The following is a 19,627-nucleotide window of genomic DNA, read 5'->3' as shown; positions in this document are numbered from 1 at the left end:
AGGAATTATTAAGGTTTCATTTCATCTCCTCTAATCTGATTCCTCCTACGCTGTGGGTGTTCTTACTTCTTCCTCCTTCTGCATGTGCAAGATGTGTGAATTCACAGAGCGCTATGAAGAGGCAGCGTCGCTTTGCACAGTCGCTAAGTTCAACCTTTCTCTTCAGTCCAAACAATTATCCACTCCAGAGTAATTACAACAACAATACTATTATTTATCCCTGCAAGAGAGCTGGGAGCTTTTATATTTGTATCTTAAAAGCTCACATCAGGAGAAGGCCATGAACACTTAAATACGACACCATGAGACTCAAACAAATGCTGCTACTTTGTTCATCACAAAAACTATACCAGATCACAAATTTAATGAATTGAAAGTTATTGCATCCACAGTCACAAGATGTGCTGTCAGAGTTCATAACATTTTAAAAAAACTGAAGAATTACCAGTGTTACAACTGCAGTATTTCTCGAGACAAAGGATTGACATCGCAGTAATCTGTCAACATTAAAGACATCAACACCCCAACCTGAGTATAGAAATGGGTCAGATAGTTCTGACACCTTTAAATTAAAATAACTAGAAATGAACATAAAGCATGTATGAATCTCCAGGGAAGCACAATTGTTGGTTTAAAGATGAAATATTAGGGTCCAAGCACCAAATTGCAAATTTGAAGGCCTTAAAAATACTCAAAAAAAGAGGAATTCTACATGTGTGCCAACATAGCTCAATAGCGCCACTTGGAAAACTTCAACCACAAACTACGGCCAGTACATGTCACCTACAGCTATGAAATTTGTAGACATATGTAACTGATCAGGATGCACAAAAATGTAATTGACAACCATACCTAAAACACAACAGAAAATCGCCTGTTTTGAATTATGTCATATTTTAGACGATTTTGGACCAATTTTTGCACATTTTCAAAACCTATAAACTCAAACAAGGTAACCCCGACTCTACACTGCTTGCAGCTTTAGTTGTAAAATTATTTCCATAGTTGTGCCTAATTAGTCAGTGTCAAGTCAAGTTTACTTTATTGTCTCCTGTGGGAGAAATTTGTCTTACACAAGGCAAAATCAAGCTGCACTACAACACAATATAACAGAACACAAACACATGCTACTAAAAAAAAAACAACAACATAAAAATACATGACAAATAATAAGTTAAAACAAGAAAAGCACTCAGAGAGTGCAGTACTCTGCCAAGGCTGTTCATTCCCCCTTATGGCATTGTCAGAAATGCAGCATATTTTTCTGTAGAAATGCAGCATTTTATTATTATAGATGATCAGAAAGCATGTCACTATAGAATGTGGCCATTTAATATAGATGTACCCACAAACAAAATGACCTTGTGCTGAGCACAGGCGTGTGTTATGCATGTGTACGTTATGTACAGATACTGAATCGCGTGACCTAAATATGTGTAAATTACTCTTATAAAGGTCTGTTGATCAGTTCATCACTTTTTTCAAGGCTTTGTTTTGCTACTGTTAAAATAACCGTTTCCTCCATTTTAAAGACGTATTTTTAATGCTACAGGCTTTTATTCTTGGCACCATTCCTCTGGCAGAGGAAATGTTTATCTAAGAAGCGGTTTCTTGACATGAAGAAGAAGCTGCCAAAAAGTCAGAAAATTCACGTAAGGATGGAAGGAGAACTCAGAAACACCCCCACAATTTAATCAATTGTTTCTTGTATCATTTCTGACGGATAAGTCCTGATATGTCAGTAGTAGGATCACAATCATGTGATCGTCAGCAGGCAGTTGATGTAGCGTCCTTTTTTTGTCATGGTTACATCTGACAATGGCAAATCCTTAACAAATCCATGGATCCAGACTATAAGCTGCATCACTGACAAAATCTAATCACTTGGTCCTTGTGTCTGACCTTCCCTGAAAATTTCATCCAAATCCGTTGGTCCATTTTTGAGTGATGTTGCTAAGAGATGGTCAGCTTCACAGACAGACCGCTGATCGTCACATAACTCCACCGCGTTCCCTGGCAGAGTAATAAGTTAAAATAATATAAAAATAAAAATAAAAAAAAAAACACACATACCCCCATACATACCTGTCACACATCCCCACTCACACAACACTCAATTACCTCCTTTTGGTAGCTGCAGCTAACTGCTCATTAATGAGCTTTATTGAGAGAGGGAGGGGATAAAAGAGTTTTTTTTAAATGGTTGAGCCTACACAGCAGGACCTCCTGCCTGAATTCAACAGCTTGTACTCTGTGAACAGGACATGTGATGGATCAGCAAGGGTATTGTTTGCTTGCCTGATGATGGCTTGTATAAATAAGTCTTGTGGCTATGAATCTGTGTTTTCGACTTGACTGTGAGAACCCCAAACCAGCAGGTGGATCCCGTACCTCAGTATGGATTCAGTGGTAGCACAGTAAAAGATTAACATTATTTCTCTGCAGACGCCAAAAAGCCTGAGTCATCTGAGGAACTGGAGACACTTATGGATTCTGGCACAAACACTTGCCACCTATTTGTCAATGTGCACACCAAGGTACTTAAAAGAGGTGACCTGTTTCATGTTGCTACCATGTACGGACACCGGACTATGGTTACCTACTGATTTGGGGTCTAGCAGCTTCTCAACAGTTTTTTTCGTGTTAATCTGCATTTTGTTGTTGTTACACCAATCAACAAATTCATCTACAGCAGTTTTATGACTGTTTGGATTATTGGTAAGCAAACTGAGAATAACAGTATCATCAGAGAACTTAATGATGAACTGATTTGGCTGAGTGTTGACACAGTCGTTGGTGTACAGAGTGAAGAGGAAGGGTGAACTGACACAACTCTGAGGGACCCCTGGGCTACTTACCGCTGTGCTAGAGAGGACAGAGTTAAATTTCACATGCTGTGAACGATGTGAAAGAAAGGAATAACAGCTGTATTGAAAAACCAAAAGATTCTGAGGCAAGCCTGAAAAGTCATTTGAAGAAATCAGTACATCCGATGGAACCTGCTAACTTACTTACATGTCTTGACAAGATTCAGACTTTGAAACGGTGCCAACAGAGATAAAGGTGATATACTCAAACAAATTACAAATTAAATTGACATTTTAGGGTCTTTTTTTTTTTTTAAATCAAATGAATAAAATGACAGATTGTCCATCTTGCTGATGCCAGATTGGATTAGGATCTGGGGAGTTTAGGGGCTGGGTTTGGTTTTTTGTTGTGTTCATTTCTGAGCGTTTTTATGGGGTACTGGGGCACAATGTCCCAGCAATGGACAATATTTACCTCAAATGGGCCAAAATATCTCCACAGAGATGTGAAAGACTCATTGACAGCTCTAGAAAATGCTTGATTTCAGTTGTTGCTGCTGTGGATGGCGCAACCAGTTATTAGGTTTAGGGGGCAATTGCTTTTTCACACAGGACGTTCGTTTACTTGCTATAATGAGGAATCCTGAGTCCCAGTTATCCTTTAAGAATATTTAATATGCATTGGAGAATTGAAGCGTGTACATGGACCTTCTTGGTTTGGAAAACCACAGTTCTCTGTGACTAATACACAAGAGAGTTGCTGTAGCCAACTTCCCCAAAAATGATGCCTAACTTAGCATTACACAGAGTTTTGTATGAGAACGTGCTTCTATCTGATTGGTCTATAGTTGGGGGAATCCGTGGTTTAAACTTGAACCCCCTTAAACATCTTCTGTCTTCAGCCAGTCCCCACCATCTTCACCCTGAAGGACGATGTGTGAATGTAGAGGTGTTTCTACTGTGTTGTGAGGACTGAATGTGGTGTGTATGTGGGTACCTGATAACGCAGAAGGGAGGTGGATGTGTTGTCTTGTTCATGTGCAGTGTTCTCTGTTTTTCCTGTCAAAGTTGTTGTGGAGCCTCGCAGGGAAGCAGAAGCTTGAACCTTTATAATGTTCTGTTAATTTGTAGCTGTCACACATTAGTAGTGGTTAAATACTCAGTTATTCAGCTTCTGTTATGCAGTCAGTTATATTCCTTCATCTCATAGTTAATTTCACATGCAACACCCAATATTTACAGCATTAAAACTATTATTAAAATATTATTCCTAGCAAAGGCTTGAAATATTTTTGTCTCACTCAAACCACAGAATTCAGATTTTCCAGTTTTGTACCCATATGGCACATAGTGTTAATCTTTGAGCAGCAAAAGTAAAGTGTATAGTTGAGTGATTTTTTTTTTTTTTGAGTTATATAATATTGTAAGATCCCAATCTTCCAAAGAGTGGAGCAGAACCCCCTCCCACTCATCTGTATAATTCATAGGGGGTTATGCTCATAGCCTCAAGTTTTACCCTGCATGCTAAAAACAATAATGAGACTTTAAAAAAATAGAAATACAAGCTAATGAGTGTTTCTGTCACTGGGGCAGGCAGTAGTCTTGCTACGATGTTGTTTTTCCCACCAGGGAGTTGTATTTGAATAGCCAGAACACTCAAGCTTTCAGGAGACCAGCAGGAGCTCCTGTAACTCGATTGAGTGACTGATCAATTACAGCCCTGCGTGTTTGAAATGACTGATATGGGGAAACTGACTGACAGTTGGTGGTTAAAAATAGACCCTCCTTGGAAACACTGATAGAGGCTGAAACGGGAGGCTGCGGGTTTTCCCTGCGGAGCTTTCAGCTTCATGTGCAGAGCAGCCGTGGAGTCGTCTCATGCTCTCTTTGAACATTTCAGGTTTATTTGGATTCTGAGCTTCATATCTGGATTGACAAAAGAGAATTAAAAGAGGCAAAACAAAATAGCGAGCTCATCAGTTATTCATGAGCCTCCACTCCTTGTCTTTTGAAGTTGATTCCTCTTTTTTTTATTCTCACTTGGGACTTGTCTGTTTCTTCTCTCTTCCCTCCCCTCCTCCTTCTTCTTCTGTTTTGGATCTTGAACGATCCCCTCCTCCCAAAACCTCCTCCATGTGAAGACACGATGCTTGTCTCAATTTGAGCGATTTGTTTACCCTGTGAGATGTTGGGTTTGTCGTCGTCTCTGATGACAGCCTCCCCTGGGATTAAAAATACTTTCCCAGATATTAGTCCTGACGGCAGGGAAGAGTGACGGAAATGAAAAATTCCTGACTTTCTTCTCTGTTTCTTTTTTGCACTTTCCTCAGATCACACGGATCGGCCTGATTGTTCACAAAACCAAGACGCAGGATTTCCAGGTTTTAGCCGGCTCCGCAGGATTCCTAATGGCTGCCTATTGTGTTGGTAAGAAGCTCTAAAAACGGGGCTAACAGTGCTGCTGTATGAGCAGAACCAAAGTGAATAAGTTCACCATGCTACTTTTTTTTTTGTATATTTTCCATTTTGGTAGCTTGTCAGAAACAAGGAAGCCCATCCATTCATCCATTATCTATACGATGCTGAATCTTCAGTAGGGTCACCAGTGTATCACCGGGATACATGCAGAGACAAACACTCACATTCACACCTACAGACAATTTAGAGGTACCAATTAACCTCAGCGTGTTTTTGGACTGTGGAAGGAAGCCAGAAAACCCCTGCATGGACAGGGAGAACATGCAAACTCCATACAGAAAGATCGCAGGGAAGGCAGGGACACGAATCCGATGCTAATGCATGAACAGTAAATATCCAGAATCTCTTTTTACTGCTTCCTATGCAGTAAACTATGACATTCCCATGTAGTGAATGAGCTGAGAAGTGCGAAGAACCATTTTGGATCCATCTGATTCCAAAACTAAATATTCAATTCGCCTTTTCATAGACGACATTAGGTAATTTATGGATTTTTCACAGCTTAGATCAGCATTGAAGGGTCAACGTGACAGTCGAGACACTTAAATAAATGCTCATAAAAAAGCAATGGTTTATTTTCCATCTCAATAGTCTTCACTGACTTCCGGAAGTTAAGATTAAAGCTCCATGCGCTCTTCATTTCGAGGATCAATGGTCATTTTGAAGCCTTTGAGCTTCATCCTATATTTCTTAAAACATGGATGGAGCATTTCACTTGTAACAGCACTTAATTTACCTAGTTATTATTTTCTTACCATTGAAATCGTACTTGAAGTAGCTTTTTAATTCAGTCAAGTTTTGTTCATGGAGCTTTTTCACAGCAGAAACTTTCAGAAAAGTTCATTGTAGTTGATAACATTAATCACGGCTGTGTTGAAGCAGGTCTGTGGCCTTTGTGATGTGGATATTTGCTCACAGATGGAACTACCAGGACACTTAAATGGACCTGAGCCATCATTAATCATCAAATATTAATTAAACCTGCGATCCTGCAGCCCGCAGCAAGGAAGCACTAACCAGATATTAAAATAAAGCCTTACATTCTGGGGTCACTTCCTGCTGTGGTCTCAGATTTCGCACTCTCTGGAGGGTCACTGTCCACCGAATGTGCAAAATATCATGGATTATCCTGATATTGAGGTGAACAGAACTCATGTTCTAAACAGACTGTCATAGAAAGAATCCATACTTAAGTTATGTTGAACATTTTTCAAACAGAGCTCCCAGGTTATGCTTTCATTTCACTACAAAATTAATGAGCAAAAGCATGGAAATGACTTGATCTGGTAAATCCATCAAAGAGAACAATTAGTAAACTATTTTGCTTCAGTTCTGTCTTGATTGTGATGCAGCTGATAAGACTGCACTTTTCTGTTCTCCCTGTGGGTGTAGCTGCATAGCTATGCATTCACACCTCTAATAGAGGTTTTTACTCTCTCCTCTGGAAACAAAAAGGAAGCCGTGAAAATGGTGCAGGGTGAAACTGAATCAGTAATAGTTATTAGGAGTCATCCCACAAAGGATTAAGTCCAACGTTATTGTGTGAATTAGAAAACTGGACTAGAAACTAATTCTCAAATTAGTTAGAGTGGTCAGAACCACAGCATCATCAATGAAAAATCAACATCAAGTAACTAATCTAGCAAACATAACTCAAGAATAAAAGTAAGACATAAAGGTATGTTGATGTTTTTTGATGCAATTCAATCCCACAAATGAAAAATTTGCCTTATGAGGGATTTACAGTCTTTCTAACAATTGACACCCCCAATCCTCAGACGCACAGGCTTGATAAGAAAAAGTTCATATACACTACCAGTCAAAAGTTTGGATACACCTTCTCATTTGATGGTTTTTCTTTATTTTCGTGACTATTTACATTGTAGATTCTCACTGAAAGCATCACAACCATGAATGAACACATATGGAATTATGTAATAAAAAAGTGTGAAATAAATCAAAACATGTTTTATATTTTAGATTCTTCAAAAAAGCCACCTTTTGCTTTGATTCCTGCTTTGCACACTCTTACCATTCTCTCCATGAGCTTCATGATGTAGTCACCTGAAATGGTTTTCATTTCACAGGTGTGTCTTGTCAAGGTTCATTTGTGGAATCTCTTGCCTTCTTAATGGGGTTGGGACCATCAGTTGTGTTGTGCTGTATGCCGGCTGTATGCTGTGATAAAATGGCAGATTATCAACAGAAACTGGTCTTCTGTGTTTCTATATTAGGCAACAAGATATGATTTTATTCATATTGTTTGTAAAATAGGTTCTGACTCTCACTTCTTTCTTCATAGGTGAGTGTCTTGACTTTCACCTTCCATAACAGTCTCTGAAAGACAAACTCAGACAGCTCAGTGGCATCATGCTACATTTCCAGCCCCATGCAGCAGACATAGTTAGCACACCGTCAGATGATTAAGTGTAATTTTTGAAGCTAAAGCCATATTTCTCAGACTCACAGTTTTTAAATACAGATACAGCAGGTCCTCGGTTTACGACGTCCTTGACCTACAGCGTTTCATGGTTATGTCACCATCTCCTATAAATGTATTAGAAAGTCTTGCTCCATCATTCCAACGTATGGCGTTTGCGACAAAACTAATTTTGCGCAGGCACTAGTTGGAGAGCGTAGCGGATGAATACGTCATCACACAGCGCTATACAAGGAAGACAGCTTTGTTTACTTTCGCTGGTTGTACGCCATATTGGATTGTGCTACATGTGTTGTTTTTTTTTAGAAACTGTTTCCAATTCATTATGGCTCCCAGAGTCTTCTTCGAAGAAAAGGAAAGTCATCTCCATGGAAGTGAAATTAGATCTAATAAAACGTAGGTGAAGCTGAAGTTTTTTCTGAGAAAACTGGAGAACAATTAATCAAATTATTGATCTTCAGGAGGTGATCAGTTGAGTTGTGATAAATAATGAAGAAAAAATAGAAACATTAAGATCTCAGGACACAAAAACCATCAAAGTAAAATGTGAGTTTAGCTGGAAAAACACCTGAACTGATGACAGGAGCATAAAGGACTACTTTAAGGACTACTATGTACCCCACTGTAGTTATCTGCCTCTAGCATTCAAGCCAGCAACCTCTGAGAAATTTTGCTTCTTATTTGTGTTTTGTGCCACTGGTGCACAAGAAACAGCCAGATTTTAATTACAGTCCAGCCTCATCAGCCTGTCCAGCTTCACTGTTGTGTATTTTCAGCAATTTAGTGGACTTTTCTCATCCTGTGGGGAACCATGTAATCGTTAATTTGAAGTTACAGTAAATTATGAAACATGAGCAATCTTCCACCACAGCAATATGAAGTGGTGTCTTCTACCTGCTTGGTATGTCGGTCACGTACGGCGTACTGTAAGCTTGGATTAGATAACACGTCTGGGAATAGGCATCAGTATGATGCTCAAGAACCTAATGAGTCATGTTCTCCCACTGCCAGCCCTGTCAAACTCACTGTCTCACACACACACACACACACACACACACACACACACACACACACACATACATAGATACACACACACACACACACACACACAGCTCTCTGATCTTTGATCCCTCACATGTTCTCATCACCATAACTAAAATATACAAGTAATTGGTCTTGTGTGTGTGTGTGTGTGTGTGTGTGTGTGTGTGTGTGTGTGTGTGTGTGTGTGTGTGTGTGTGTGTGTGTGTGTGTGTGTGTGTGAGAGAGAGAGACAGCCAGTGCACGGTAACACACACTGATTGATATGATAATGTGTTCATGCTGGGAGTGTGTCTCCAAGTTTTGATGTCCAAATTCTTGCTTTCAGCAGCCCCCACAATGATTCTGAGCTGGGCAGCCTGTCTGCTTGTCAGTCAGAACCTCGCAGAGTTTTGAGCTTTGATGAGAATCTGCAGACTTCATCTTTGCCAGTTTTGCAGAGTTGTTAAAGAGAAGGTCTCCGATTCAAGCTAAAGTCTCTGCTGTTTGATTTTAACTGAGTAAACTGCACCTTGTTTAGAGGCTGTGCATGCTTTTGCATAAACATGTTACGGTAACTGCTGGTGATGTTAGCATCTTTGCTGTCAACACTGTTGCCAACATTCAGTTTATTTGATACAGAGTGTCCCTAAAGTCTGGACACATGGGAAATCTCATTAACTATAATTTTTTTGCCTCCACAGATTAAATATGGCTTTGTTGGAAGAAGAAAGAGTTGAACTGGTACTTCTCAGAGGACGTGAAGGATGAACATCTCGAGAGACAGGGTTAGGGTTAGGGAAGTGATTTTTGGGGGGGCTAGCATGAATTTTAGCAATGACCAAGTTTCTTCTGATACATTTGGTCATCCAGAACGGTGTTTGTCCATGACACTGCCCATTTCTTTAAACTTTTTAACCACCCTCACCACTGTGGAACAGCCAAGTGGAATCCTTCTTGGATGACGTGCATGATATTTGGTACTTCACAGTGGATGTGAAGGATGGACATATCGAAAGATAGCAAATGAATTTAAGGATCCCTCTTGGCTTTTCCACGGTGGCGAAGGTGGTTAAAAAGTTCAAAGAAATGGGCAGTGTCATGGACAAACGGACGACCAAATGTATCAACCAAAACTAAAGGATTGGTCATTGCTAAAATTCATGCTAACCCCAAAAAATTGCTTCCCTAACCCTAATCCTGTCTTTAGATATGTTCATCCTGCACATCCACTGAAAAATTCGAAATCATGACCTTCATTGTTTAAACCTTCTCAGTTTAACAAACAGTGATGTGCTTAAAGTTGAGAGCAAAACGTTCCAGATACTTTTTGGAATGAAAGCTCAAAAAAGAATATATCAGTAGAGGGGAGCATTAATGGATGAGGGCAAAACCAATGGTTACAGTTCAGTACTACATAACCTGCTGTTGAAGCTTTCTGCAAGCATGCGTTATGCGCTATCTGCAAAATAATTGTTTAACTTGCTGCTGCAGCACGTGCTAGTTTAGATAATAATCACCATTAATATTTTTCATTTTTCCAGAAACGCTCTGCCATTTACCCCTTGTTAGCTGCTGTCAGTAATAATTGACAACAGTTGTATGACATGATAAACAAGAAAGACAGCACTCAGAGAGCAAAGGCTATTCATTCCCCCATATGGCATTGTCAGAAAGGCAATTTTTTTTTTTAAATGTAGCATTTGTTTATTAGCTATTGATGATCAGAAATCACGGCAACATAGAATGTGTCCATTTAATATAGATGTACCCACAAACAAAATGACCTTGTGCTGAGCACAGGCGTGTGTACGTTATGTACGGATACCGGATCGCGTGACCTAAATATGTAGCGGGCAATGGGAATTGATGGGACTCAGAAACACCCACACAGTTTAATCAATTGTTCCTTGTATCATTTCCGACAGATCAGTCCTGATAAGCCACAGGCAGTGGATTTGTAGTAGGATCACACTTATGTGATCAGTCAGCAGGCAGCTGATGTAGTGTTCACTTGTTGTCATAGTTACAGTGACACTGTGCCTGCTATCTCACAATGATATAGAAATCTTTAACAAATCCGTGGCTCCAGACTATAAGCTGCATCACTGCCAAAATCTAATCACCTGGTCCTTGTATAATTTCAGACCTTCTCTGAAAATTTCATCTAAATCTGTTATTCCATTTTTGAGTAGTGCTGCTAACAGACAGACAGACAGACAGACCAACGCTGATTGTGACATAACTCCACTGCATTCCTTGGTGGAGTAATAGTGTCAGTGATTGTAGCAAATACTGAGTTTTTATTACATTTGTTAATTTGTAATGTTTAGTGAAGACTTTTAAGGAATTGTTTTGTGCCTTCAGATGTTTAGAGGATCTAACAACAGGTCAGACAGGTGAACTTCTCTTCACCTCAGATGGGTTAGCTGTCACACACCGTATCAGGCAGTTTTTTTGTTAATGTTGGTAAAATCAGATTATCTTCACACAATGGCAGAATTTTTAGTGTTTAGGAAATGACGAATAAACAAAGCTGTTAGTTATTTGGATGTGGTGATAAGCTGCTGTTAGTTTGGATTAAGTGTTGTGTTCATTAATGTGTTGTTGTGCTTTATGCCACTGAATGTACTATCCAGTCTCACATGTAGTCAGTACTGCGTGCAGCTCTCTCCATCTCTGTAGTGGGTATGTCTGAATGAAACCGTGAGGTACATTATTGTAACAGTGACCTTAACAGATTGATAAAGCAGCAATGCTATGTATCATATGTCTGAAAAGGCTAAATACACATTAAGAGTGAACAATTAAACATAAAACATCAAACTATTGCATAATCATAGTCAGCTGGCAGCGTAGATTTGTTGATTTTTTTGAATAGCAGTGGTGCAAGTGGAATGCAGTTTGTTGTGGGCATCCATACAGAACTCAGGAGAAGGACATGCAGAGGTGGAATATAGAGACGAGCGAAAAGAGACCAACAGAGACTGATAGAAGAGGAGATGTAAGGTGCATCTCCTTTCGATTATCATAGACAATGTGATATCGCTGGACAACGCCACGGCAGAGCAGACGGCCGCGGTGAGGAATCCAATTCTGTGAGCGGCTCTGGCGTATTTCAAAAAGTCATGGCTACAGGAATTACTGCAGATCCCGTCATTACCATTGTTAGCTTTCAGATGGTTTGGGCCAACAGAAATAAATCTGAGTGACGCAGAGAGAGGATGGAGGGCTTGCTGATTTAATTAACAACAAATGGTGCCACTCTGGTCACATTACTGTGAAGAGTGTAGCAGGGTGAAATCTGCACTACAGACCCAGAGAGTCCTCATTAGACGTCTTGGTTGTTGTTCACATCCGTCCCTCTGTTACCACAGTGACCATGTATGAGACTCCAGTCCGTGCATCCCAGTTGCTTTCTTGTACTCATCTATGATTTTACAACTTCCAGTGTCTTGAGCAGCTGTTCACTGAGCAATTTTATGACACAATTCTGATTCTGATTATTGGGCAGAGAAACTTTTGTTCTACTCTGTTTTGGTTTCAGCTTGAGATACGCACTTAATCAATCAATCAATCAATCAATCAAGTGCCATTCCATTCAGCGTAGGTGATCATTTCTCTCCATCTAATCCGATCTTTTGCTTTCTGAATTGTGACTGTTGATCATTCCATGTGGAGCCATGATGTCAGTCCGTCCATCATTTCGTCATCTCTTCCCATTCATTTTTCAAGTTGTGACGATATATTCCAGGGTCTCTTTCCTTATGTGTCCAAAAAATGTTGTTTGCCGTTTTGTAATTTTGTTCAACAGCGTACAGTTTGTGTTTAGTAATTTAAAAACACCTTCATAGCTTATTCTGTCTGTATGAGATACACGTAGTGTGTAAAACCACATATTGTTAATGTTCCAAGTTTCACATCCGTACATCAGAAATGATAGGATGTAACAGCTGAGAGTCCTCATACGAATGCTAATTGCTATTTTCTTATTCATCAGTATATTTTTTCATTTTCATAAATGCTGTTTGTGCCATCGCTACTCTACATCTGATGTCTGTTTCACACCTCCCATCCTATGAACCGAGATCTTTGAAATGATGAACCTATTTCAGTATTTCTTGGTCTAATTCTATGTTAAAGGTTGGGATGATATTGTTACTCCGCCAAGGAGATGGAGCCTCGGCGGAGTTACGTGACAGTGTGAGTCGGCGTTGGTTTGTCTGTCTGTCTGTCTGTCTGTCTGTTAGCAACATGGACAACCGGATTTGGATGAAATTGTCAGAAATGACACAAGGACCAAGTGATTAGATTTTGGCAGTGATGCGGCTTATAGTCTGGATCCACAGATTTGTTAAAGATTTCTGTATCATTGCGAGATTGTTACTTTGTCACTGTAACTATGACAACAAGTGAACACTACGTCAGCTGCCTGCTAACGATCACAAATTCACTGCTGCGGACTTACCGAGACCGTCAGAAATGATATAAGGAACAACTGATTAAATTGCGGGGGTGTTTCTGAGTCCCATCAATTCCCGCCGCCTGCTACATATTTAGTCACATGATTCGATATCCGTTTATAAAGTACACATGCATAACACACACCTGTGATCAGTGTAAGGTCATTTTTTATTAAAGATTTCAGCCGTCAGAAATGATACAATGATTGAGCAGCCTTGGCGGAGTACTGCGCTCTCTGAGTGCTTTTCTTGTTTTACTTCTGTTTTCTTTTTGTTTAAAGACAGACTGAGTTTTTGGCTCTCTGTATTCATTATGGATGCTATGGTTTGCATGTTTCTCTAACTGCTCACTATCAGCACTGTGTCATCCTCATAACGTATGATATTTATGTTATATCCTCTGGCAGATACTTCCGGTAAACCTTGTATTTTCCTCATGATGTTTTCACTGTACAAGGAGAACAGGTCAGTTGGCAGCACACATCCCTGTCTGAGTCCTCGTCTTATTGGTTGTTCTTCACCAATTCCACACTCAATCAAGTGTGTACAAATGCACAGTCATCTGAAAAATCTAACAATCAAAAACAGATATTGCATTTTTTTAGACAGCCTATCTGCAAAAATCTCAGTGCTTTTATGTCTGACCTGGAGTTTCTCTGTTCACGAGCTGTCACTGGCGTCGCAGTGAGGAGGCTGGGCTGCTTGTCTGTCAGTCAGCAGCGCCTGTAAGCTGCTGTCAACTCCGTGATCTGAGTGGTGGCAGGCCACAGAAACATAAATCAGACAGAAAGTCCACCCATCAGCAACCAACAGCAACAACTCTGAGATCGCAGACGGAGGCTGTCTCTCTGCTTTTCTTCTCCGACAGACACAGACAATGAGATGTCACACTGAAAAGCCATGATATGTGGGAAAATGGATGTGTATCTAGTTCTGTAAATAAAAAAAAAAATAACACAGACATCTTACAAAGCGCTGCTGCCTACTGATCTGACAGCAGAGAAAAGAGGAGGATGGAGAAAGGGAAGGCTGGACCGCTGTCTCTAAAATGACGTTTGTGTGTCTTTGTATTGACAATTGAAATGCAAAACCAGGACAGTGATGGATGGTTTTATTTAAAGACAACATGCTGTATGATCAGCATAAAATCGGCAAGGAAATAGACCACCGTCTTTCCTTGGTACAAATACTGAGTGCTAGGTGGAATGATTGCACACAGATAACCGAACCTACAGGATTTCTCAAATCACCTGCTTTAGCGTCTTCAAATAAGAATGTTCAAACTTGGCTGTGAGTACAACAAACCCCCTGAATTGTTTAGCGAAACCTCTACTTCAGTCAACAGAAATCCTGAAAGATGACTTTAGTATTTTAAACCTTTTATCCGTAGCTGCCCATTTTTTTGGGCTTGTGGCCCTTAAAAACACACTTGGCCTTACTGTGAGTTTGAGCTGTGAGTTGACCAACCATGTAAGAATTTCCTCTCAGATGGTTTAAAGGTTGGTAGGCTGGGGTTATTTAGCTTCAAAATTCCATACCAACCTTTCAGCATAAAATATTTCAAGTAATCTGAAAGGAAACTAGACCTCTGAACCTCCTCCTGGCTTCACTTTCAGGCTTAGAAAATGCAACCGGTGATGGGAGATTTCAGCCAATCACAGGTCTTTTCACTCAGACCAGATGAGGTGTATAAATGGCAACAAACTGCACAGTGGCAGTAGGATGGCTTAAACGGCTTGAATCCTGGCACCAATGAAGGTTGACTTTCAGTTACACTGTGTTTGTGTCAGTAAGTTTGGAGTGATATGTTAAATGTTCTCAGAGTTGCATTCCTACGGCCCAACACGTCGATTTTCGCCGTGAGTCGGGACTCCAGTGAAAATGTAAACAAAGCCGTGCATCACAGTATTGATCAGTTCTTCAGGAAAATGAGAGTACATTTATCACTATGTCTTGTTCGCAAAAGTACATCAGATTACTAATAAACACATGTCAAAGCACGAAAATTTCCCACTAGAAAAAACACAGTCAACAGAACTGTGTTTTGTTCATATTATATTATACTGCTGTCATCGTAACGACCTAATATAGTGATAATTCATGTAGAAGTTGCACAAAACTCTAAGAAAAGTCTCTTCCAAATCAAGGCTGATGTCTAAAATGTGAGGTCCCAAAAGGATTAATATGCCCATATTAGAAATATACTTTCTTGGTTACATTAGAACAACCATTTTGAAACTCCAGAACTCTGGATGAGCATACCTAGCAAAACTGTTGTTTTACCTGCTCGATCATTTCTGAAAGTTCAACAAAAATAACTTTTGAAAAAAAATTTGTGATCAAGTATTTCATATTAAGGAGTATTCTATATGTTGTTGTGCCATGCAGCTACATATGGTTGACAAAATGTCACCAGTTGACTTCTGAATTATGTGTCTTCAAAAATGGGACTTCTCATGATGTCTTTAATTTTTTTTCATATTACAACTTTCCTATAATCAGAGGATATTTTATCTATATTTCCAATATTTTGAATTCTGATTTAATGGTGTGATTATAAATAGAAGTGCCAATTTCAGTGTTTTATCTTTAAAAGTTTTTGAGATATTCTCATTCAACATAGCCTCGAATTCCAATGTGAAAAAAGTGCTTAAAGTGCAGAGACAGTCTAAAAGTTCTTTCTTAAAATATGCATGTTTAGTAAACACAGAGAATGTTCTGGAAACGATGGTGACTGGGACATATTTAATAGAATGCTTAAAACATGAAGCTTGTTTCCTTGCCAACGGTCTTTCCCAGCATATTCTTTCTTTGTTGTGTGATCAAGGTCAACAAAAACATTGCATTTAACAAAAAAGTTCCTATCATTCTTTTCTCGTCTTTTCTGGAGACAAGTGGTATTGCAAGAAACTTTAAGCTCAAAATGTCCAAAACATATCACATTGTTTGATTCACTGAAGAAAGAAAATGTTTCCGTTTTCCCGCTGATTCTTGAACTGCCTCTGGTCGATGCTGTGTGTCTCTAGGTGCTGTGGGTGGGGTGTGTGCGCTGGCTAACGTTCTGGGCCGGGAGCTGTGTGAGCTGGAGCGTCTGTGTGTGTCCGGGCGTTGGGAGGAAGCCAGAGTCCTGCAGCAGCGCTTCATCGAGCCCAACGCCGCCGTGAGTACCATCTGCTGCACGCTTTTATCCACCAAACAACCCATCCTCAGACTCCCACAATCCAGTGCCAGACTGGAGGTTTAGTCACATTTCTACAGAAGCCTGAAATACTGTCACTCATTAAACTCAGTGGGCCTAGAAAGAAACCCAGATTATTAGGGTCCGAGCGCCGAAGGGGTTTCTTTTTCTTTTTTCTACGGGCTTTTGAATTTGACTTTTCAAGGCCTAAAAATGCTTGAAAATGTGTGAAAATTTGCACACCGGACCAGCGAAAAATTTTATATTTTAGTGGAATTGCACATGTTTGTCCCAAAATGGCTCAACAGTGCCAAGAACTACGACCAGTAAGTGTCACCTCCAGCTATGAAACTAGAGATGTGACGTTGGTGAACGAGTCAGTCGTTTGAACGGCTCTTTTAAGTGAACGATGAGAACCGGTTTGCAGTTCCAGGCCGTTCGTATGTGCAAATTGCTCACGCTTTCTTCACGTGTCACCTGTATGCCCCAGGAGTCTGAGCTGTCCACGCTGTCTTCACATGAATGACAAATGACATCTCTGAGTTTGAGTTGTCCACAACACGCTCCATTCATGTGAACGCAGCTCTATATGCAGCTAACTTCGGAGTGTGAGCGCCGCCCAAATCCGACTGACAGAAGTCTGGAGCCACATTTACGCTTTATCAGGGAGAAGGAGATATTAGCGATGGAAATAAACAAAAAGGGGCCAGAGCCAAAGGAAATGTAACAGCATTTGGTTGGATGCACTTTTCTGGGGACGACATGCAACATAAAGCACAATGCAATATAGTCCGGGTCAACAAACAACTTACATCCATATATATATATATATATATATATATATATATATATATATATATATATATATATATATATATATATATATATATATATATATATATATATATATATATATATATATACATACATACATACATACATACATACATACATATATATATATATATATATATATATATATATATATATATATATATACACTATATTGCCAAAAGTATTCGCTCACCTGCCTTGACTCGCATATGAACGTAAGTGACATCCCATTCCTAATCCATAGGGTTCAATATGACCTCGGTCCACCCTTTGCAGCTTTAACAGCTTCAACTCTTCTGGGAAGGCTGTCCACAAGGTTTAGGAGTGTGTTTATGGGAATTTTTGACCATTCTTCCAGAAGTGCATTTGTGAGGTCACACACTGATGTTGGACCAGAAGGTCTGGCTCTCAGTCTCCGCTCTAATTCATCCCAAAGGTGTTCTATTGGGTTGAGGTCAGGACTCTGTTCAGGCCAGTCAAATTCATCCACACCAGACTCTGTCATCCATGTCTTTATGGACCTTGCTTTGTGCACTGGTGCACAGTCATGTTGGAAGAGGAAGGGGCCAGCTCCAAACTGTTCCCACAAAGTTGGGAGCATGGAATTGTCCAAAATGTCTTGGTATGCTGAAGCATTCAGAGTTCCTTTCACTGGAACTAAGGGGTCAAGCCCAGCTCCTGAAAAACAAGCCCACACCATAATCCCCCCTCCACCAAACTTTACACTTGGCACAATGCAGTCCGACAAGTATGGTTCTCCTGGCAACCACCAAACCCAGACTCGTCCATCAGATTGCCAGATGGAGAAGCACGATTGGTCACTCCAGAGAAGGTGTCTCCACTGCTCTAGAGTCCAGTGGCGGCATGCTTTACACCACTGCATCCCACGCTTTGCATTGCACTTGGTGATGTATGGCTTGGATGCAGCTGCTCGGCCATGGAAACCCCTTCCATGAAGCTCTCTGCTGAAGCACTGTTCTTGAGCTAATCTGAAGGCCACATGAAGTTTGAAGGTCTGTAGCGATTGACTCTGCAGAAAGTTGAAGACCTCTTGGCACTAAGTGCCTCAGCATCCACTGACCCCGCTCCGTCAGTTTACGTGACCTACCACTTGGTGGCTGAGTTGCTGTCGTTCCCACACACTTCCACTTTCTTATAATACAGCTGACAGTTGACCTGTGGAATATTTAGGAGCGAGGAAATGTCACGACTGGATTTGTGGCACAGGTGGCATCCTATCACAGTTCCACGCTGGAATTCACTGAGCTCCTGAGAGCGACCCATTCTTTCACAAATGTTTGTAAAAGCAGTCTGCATGCCTAGGTGCTTGATTTTATACACCTGTGGCCATGGAAAGTGATTGGAACACCTGATTCTGATTATTTGGATGGGTGAGCAAATACTTTTGGCAATATAGTGTATATGCATACATGGCATACATACTGCATATACAGGTTGGGGCATAAGTTTCTATACATAGGAAAAATAAACCTTTTTGTTGGACAACCGTTTTTATTTACATCGTGTGCTCTATACGATTACCATTGTTTCGAAAACACATAATACGTGTTTTCCACTGTTGGTAAACTTGCATGAACATAGTTGAAGTTCTGCTTGTAATGGCATTGGTGATACGTTCCTTGAGATGATTTATGTCTCGTATCTTCACCTGATACACCATGGCTTTCAAGTGCCCCCAAAGATAGCATCAAACGCATCTTCTAGGATCTTCTAGGGTATCTGAAACATAACAAAATATACATTATACATTTTCCTCTGTATGGAAACTTATGGCCCACCCTTTACATATATATATATATATATATGTGTGTGTGTGTGTATATATATATATATATATATATATATATATATATATATGTGTGTGTGTGTGTATATATATATATATATATATATATATATATATATATATATATATATATATATATATATATATATATATATGAGAGTGGGTAGATGTATTTCTTTAGTAGAAAATAGTTTTATCTTTCATCTTGTGGATCCTGTAAATCCTGGAAAGAGCAAGTTGAGAATAAAATGAAAGTTTTCTACAAGTAAAAAAAAAGTGTGTTTTGATATTGAGCCCTGAGTTAACTTCTGCAGTATGAAACTGAAACAGACAGCGAAGATTTGTGTTGAGCGACACCTTGGAGTTAAATGTCAGAGTTTATGCTGCACGTAGCTCAGTTGTTCTGAGCCCGGGTGAGTTGCTGTGAGTGTGCTTCGGGCTACAAACGTGTCCGTTAAGGTGTGTTAAATGTCACTGAACTACCAGCATCAATCTACCACAGCACCACCTACGCACACGCCGCGTCCTGGAGACCCAACATCACGCTGGAGCAGATGTAGTTCAGCAGCCGGTTATCAATCACAAATACAGTGTGTGTCT

The 19,627-nt window shown here is 40.0% G+C and overlaps 1 protein-coding gene across 1 annotated transcript in view; it reads left to right on the top strand.

Moving 5' to 3' along the window:
* Positions 1-19,627, top strand: part of hoga1 (4-hydroxy-2-oxoglutarate aldolase 1) — a 32,180-nt gene that overhangs the window by 11,841 nt on the left and 712 nt on the right. The window contains exons 5-6 of the mRNA XM_023288144.3: positions 5,138-5,234; positions 16,235-16,368. Coding sequence (XP_023143912.1) covers positions 5,138-5,234; positions 16,235-16,368 — 231 coding nt within the window. The remainder of the gene's footprint in view (positions 1-5,137; positions 5,235-16,234; positions 16,369-19,627) is intronic.

Source organism: Amphiprion ocellaris, chromosome 4 (assembly GCF_022539595.1).
Source record: "Amphiprion ocellaris isolate individual 3 ecotype Okinawa chromosome 4, ASM2253959v1, whole genome shotgun sequence".
Classification (NCBI taxonomy): domain Eukaryota; kingdom Metazoa; phylum Chordata; class Actinopteri; family Pomacentridae; genus Amphiprion; species Amphiprion ocellaris.
This window is presented reverse-complemented; position numbering and strand designations above follow the sequence as displayed.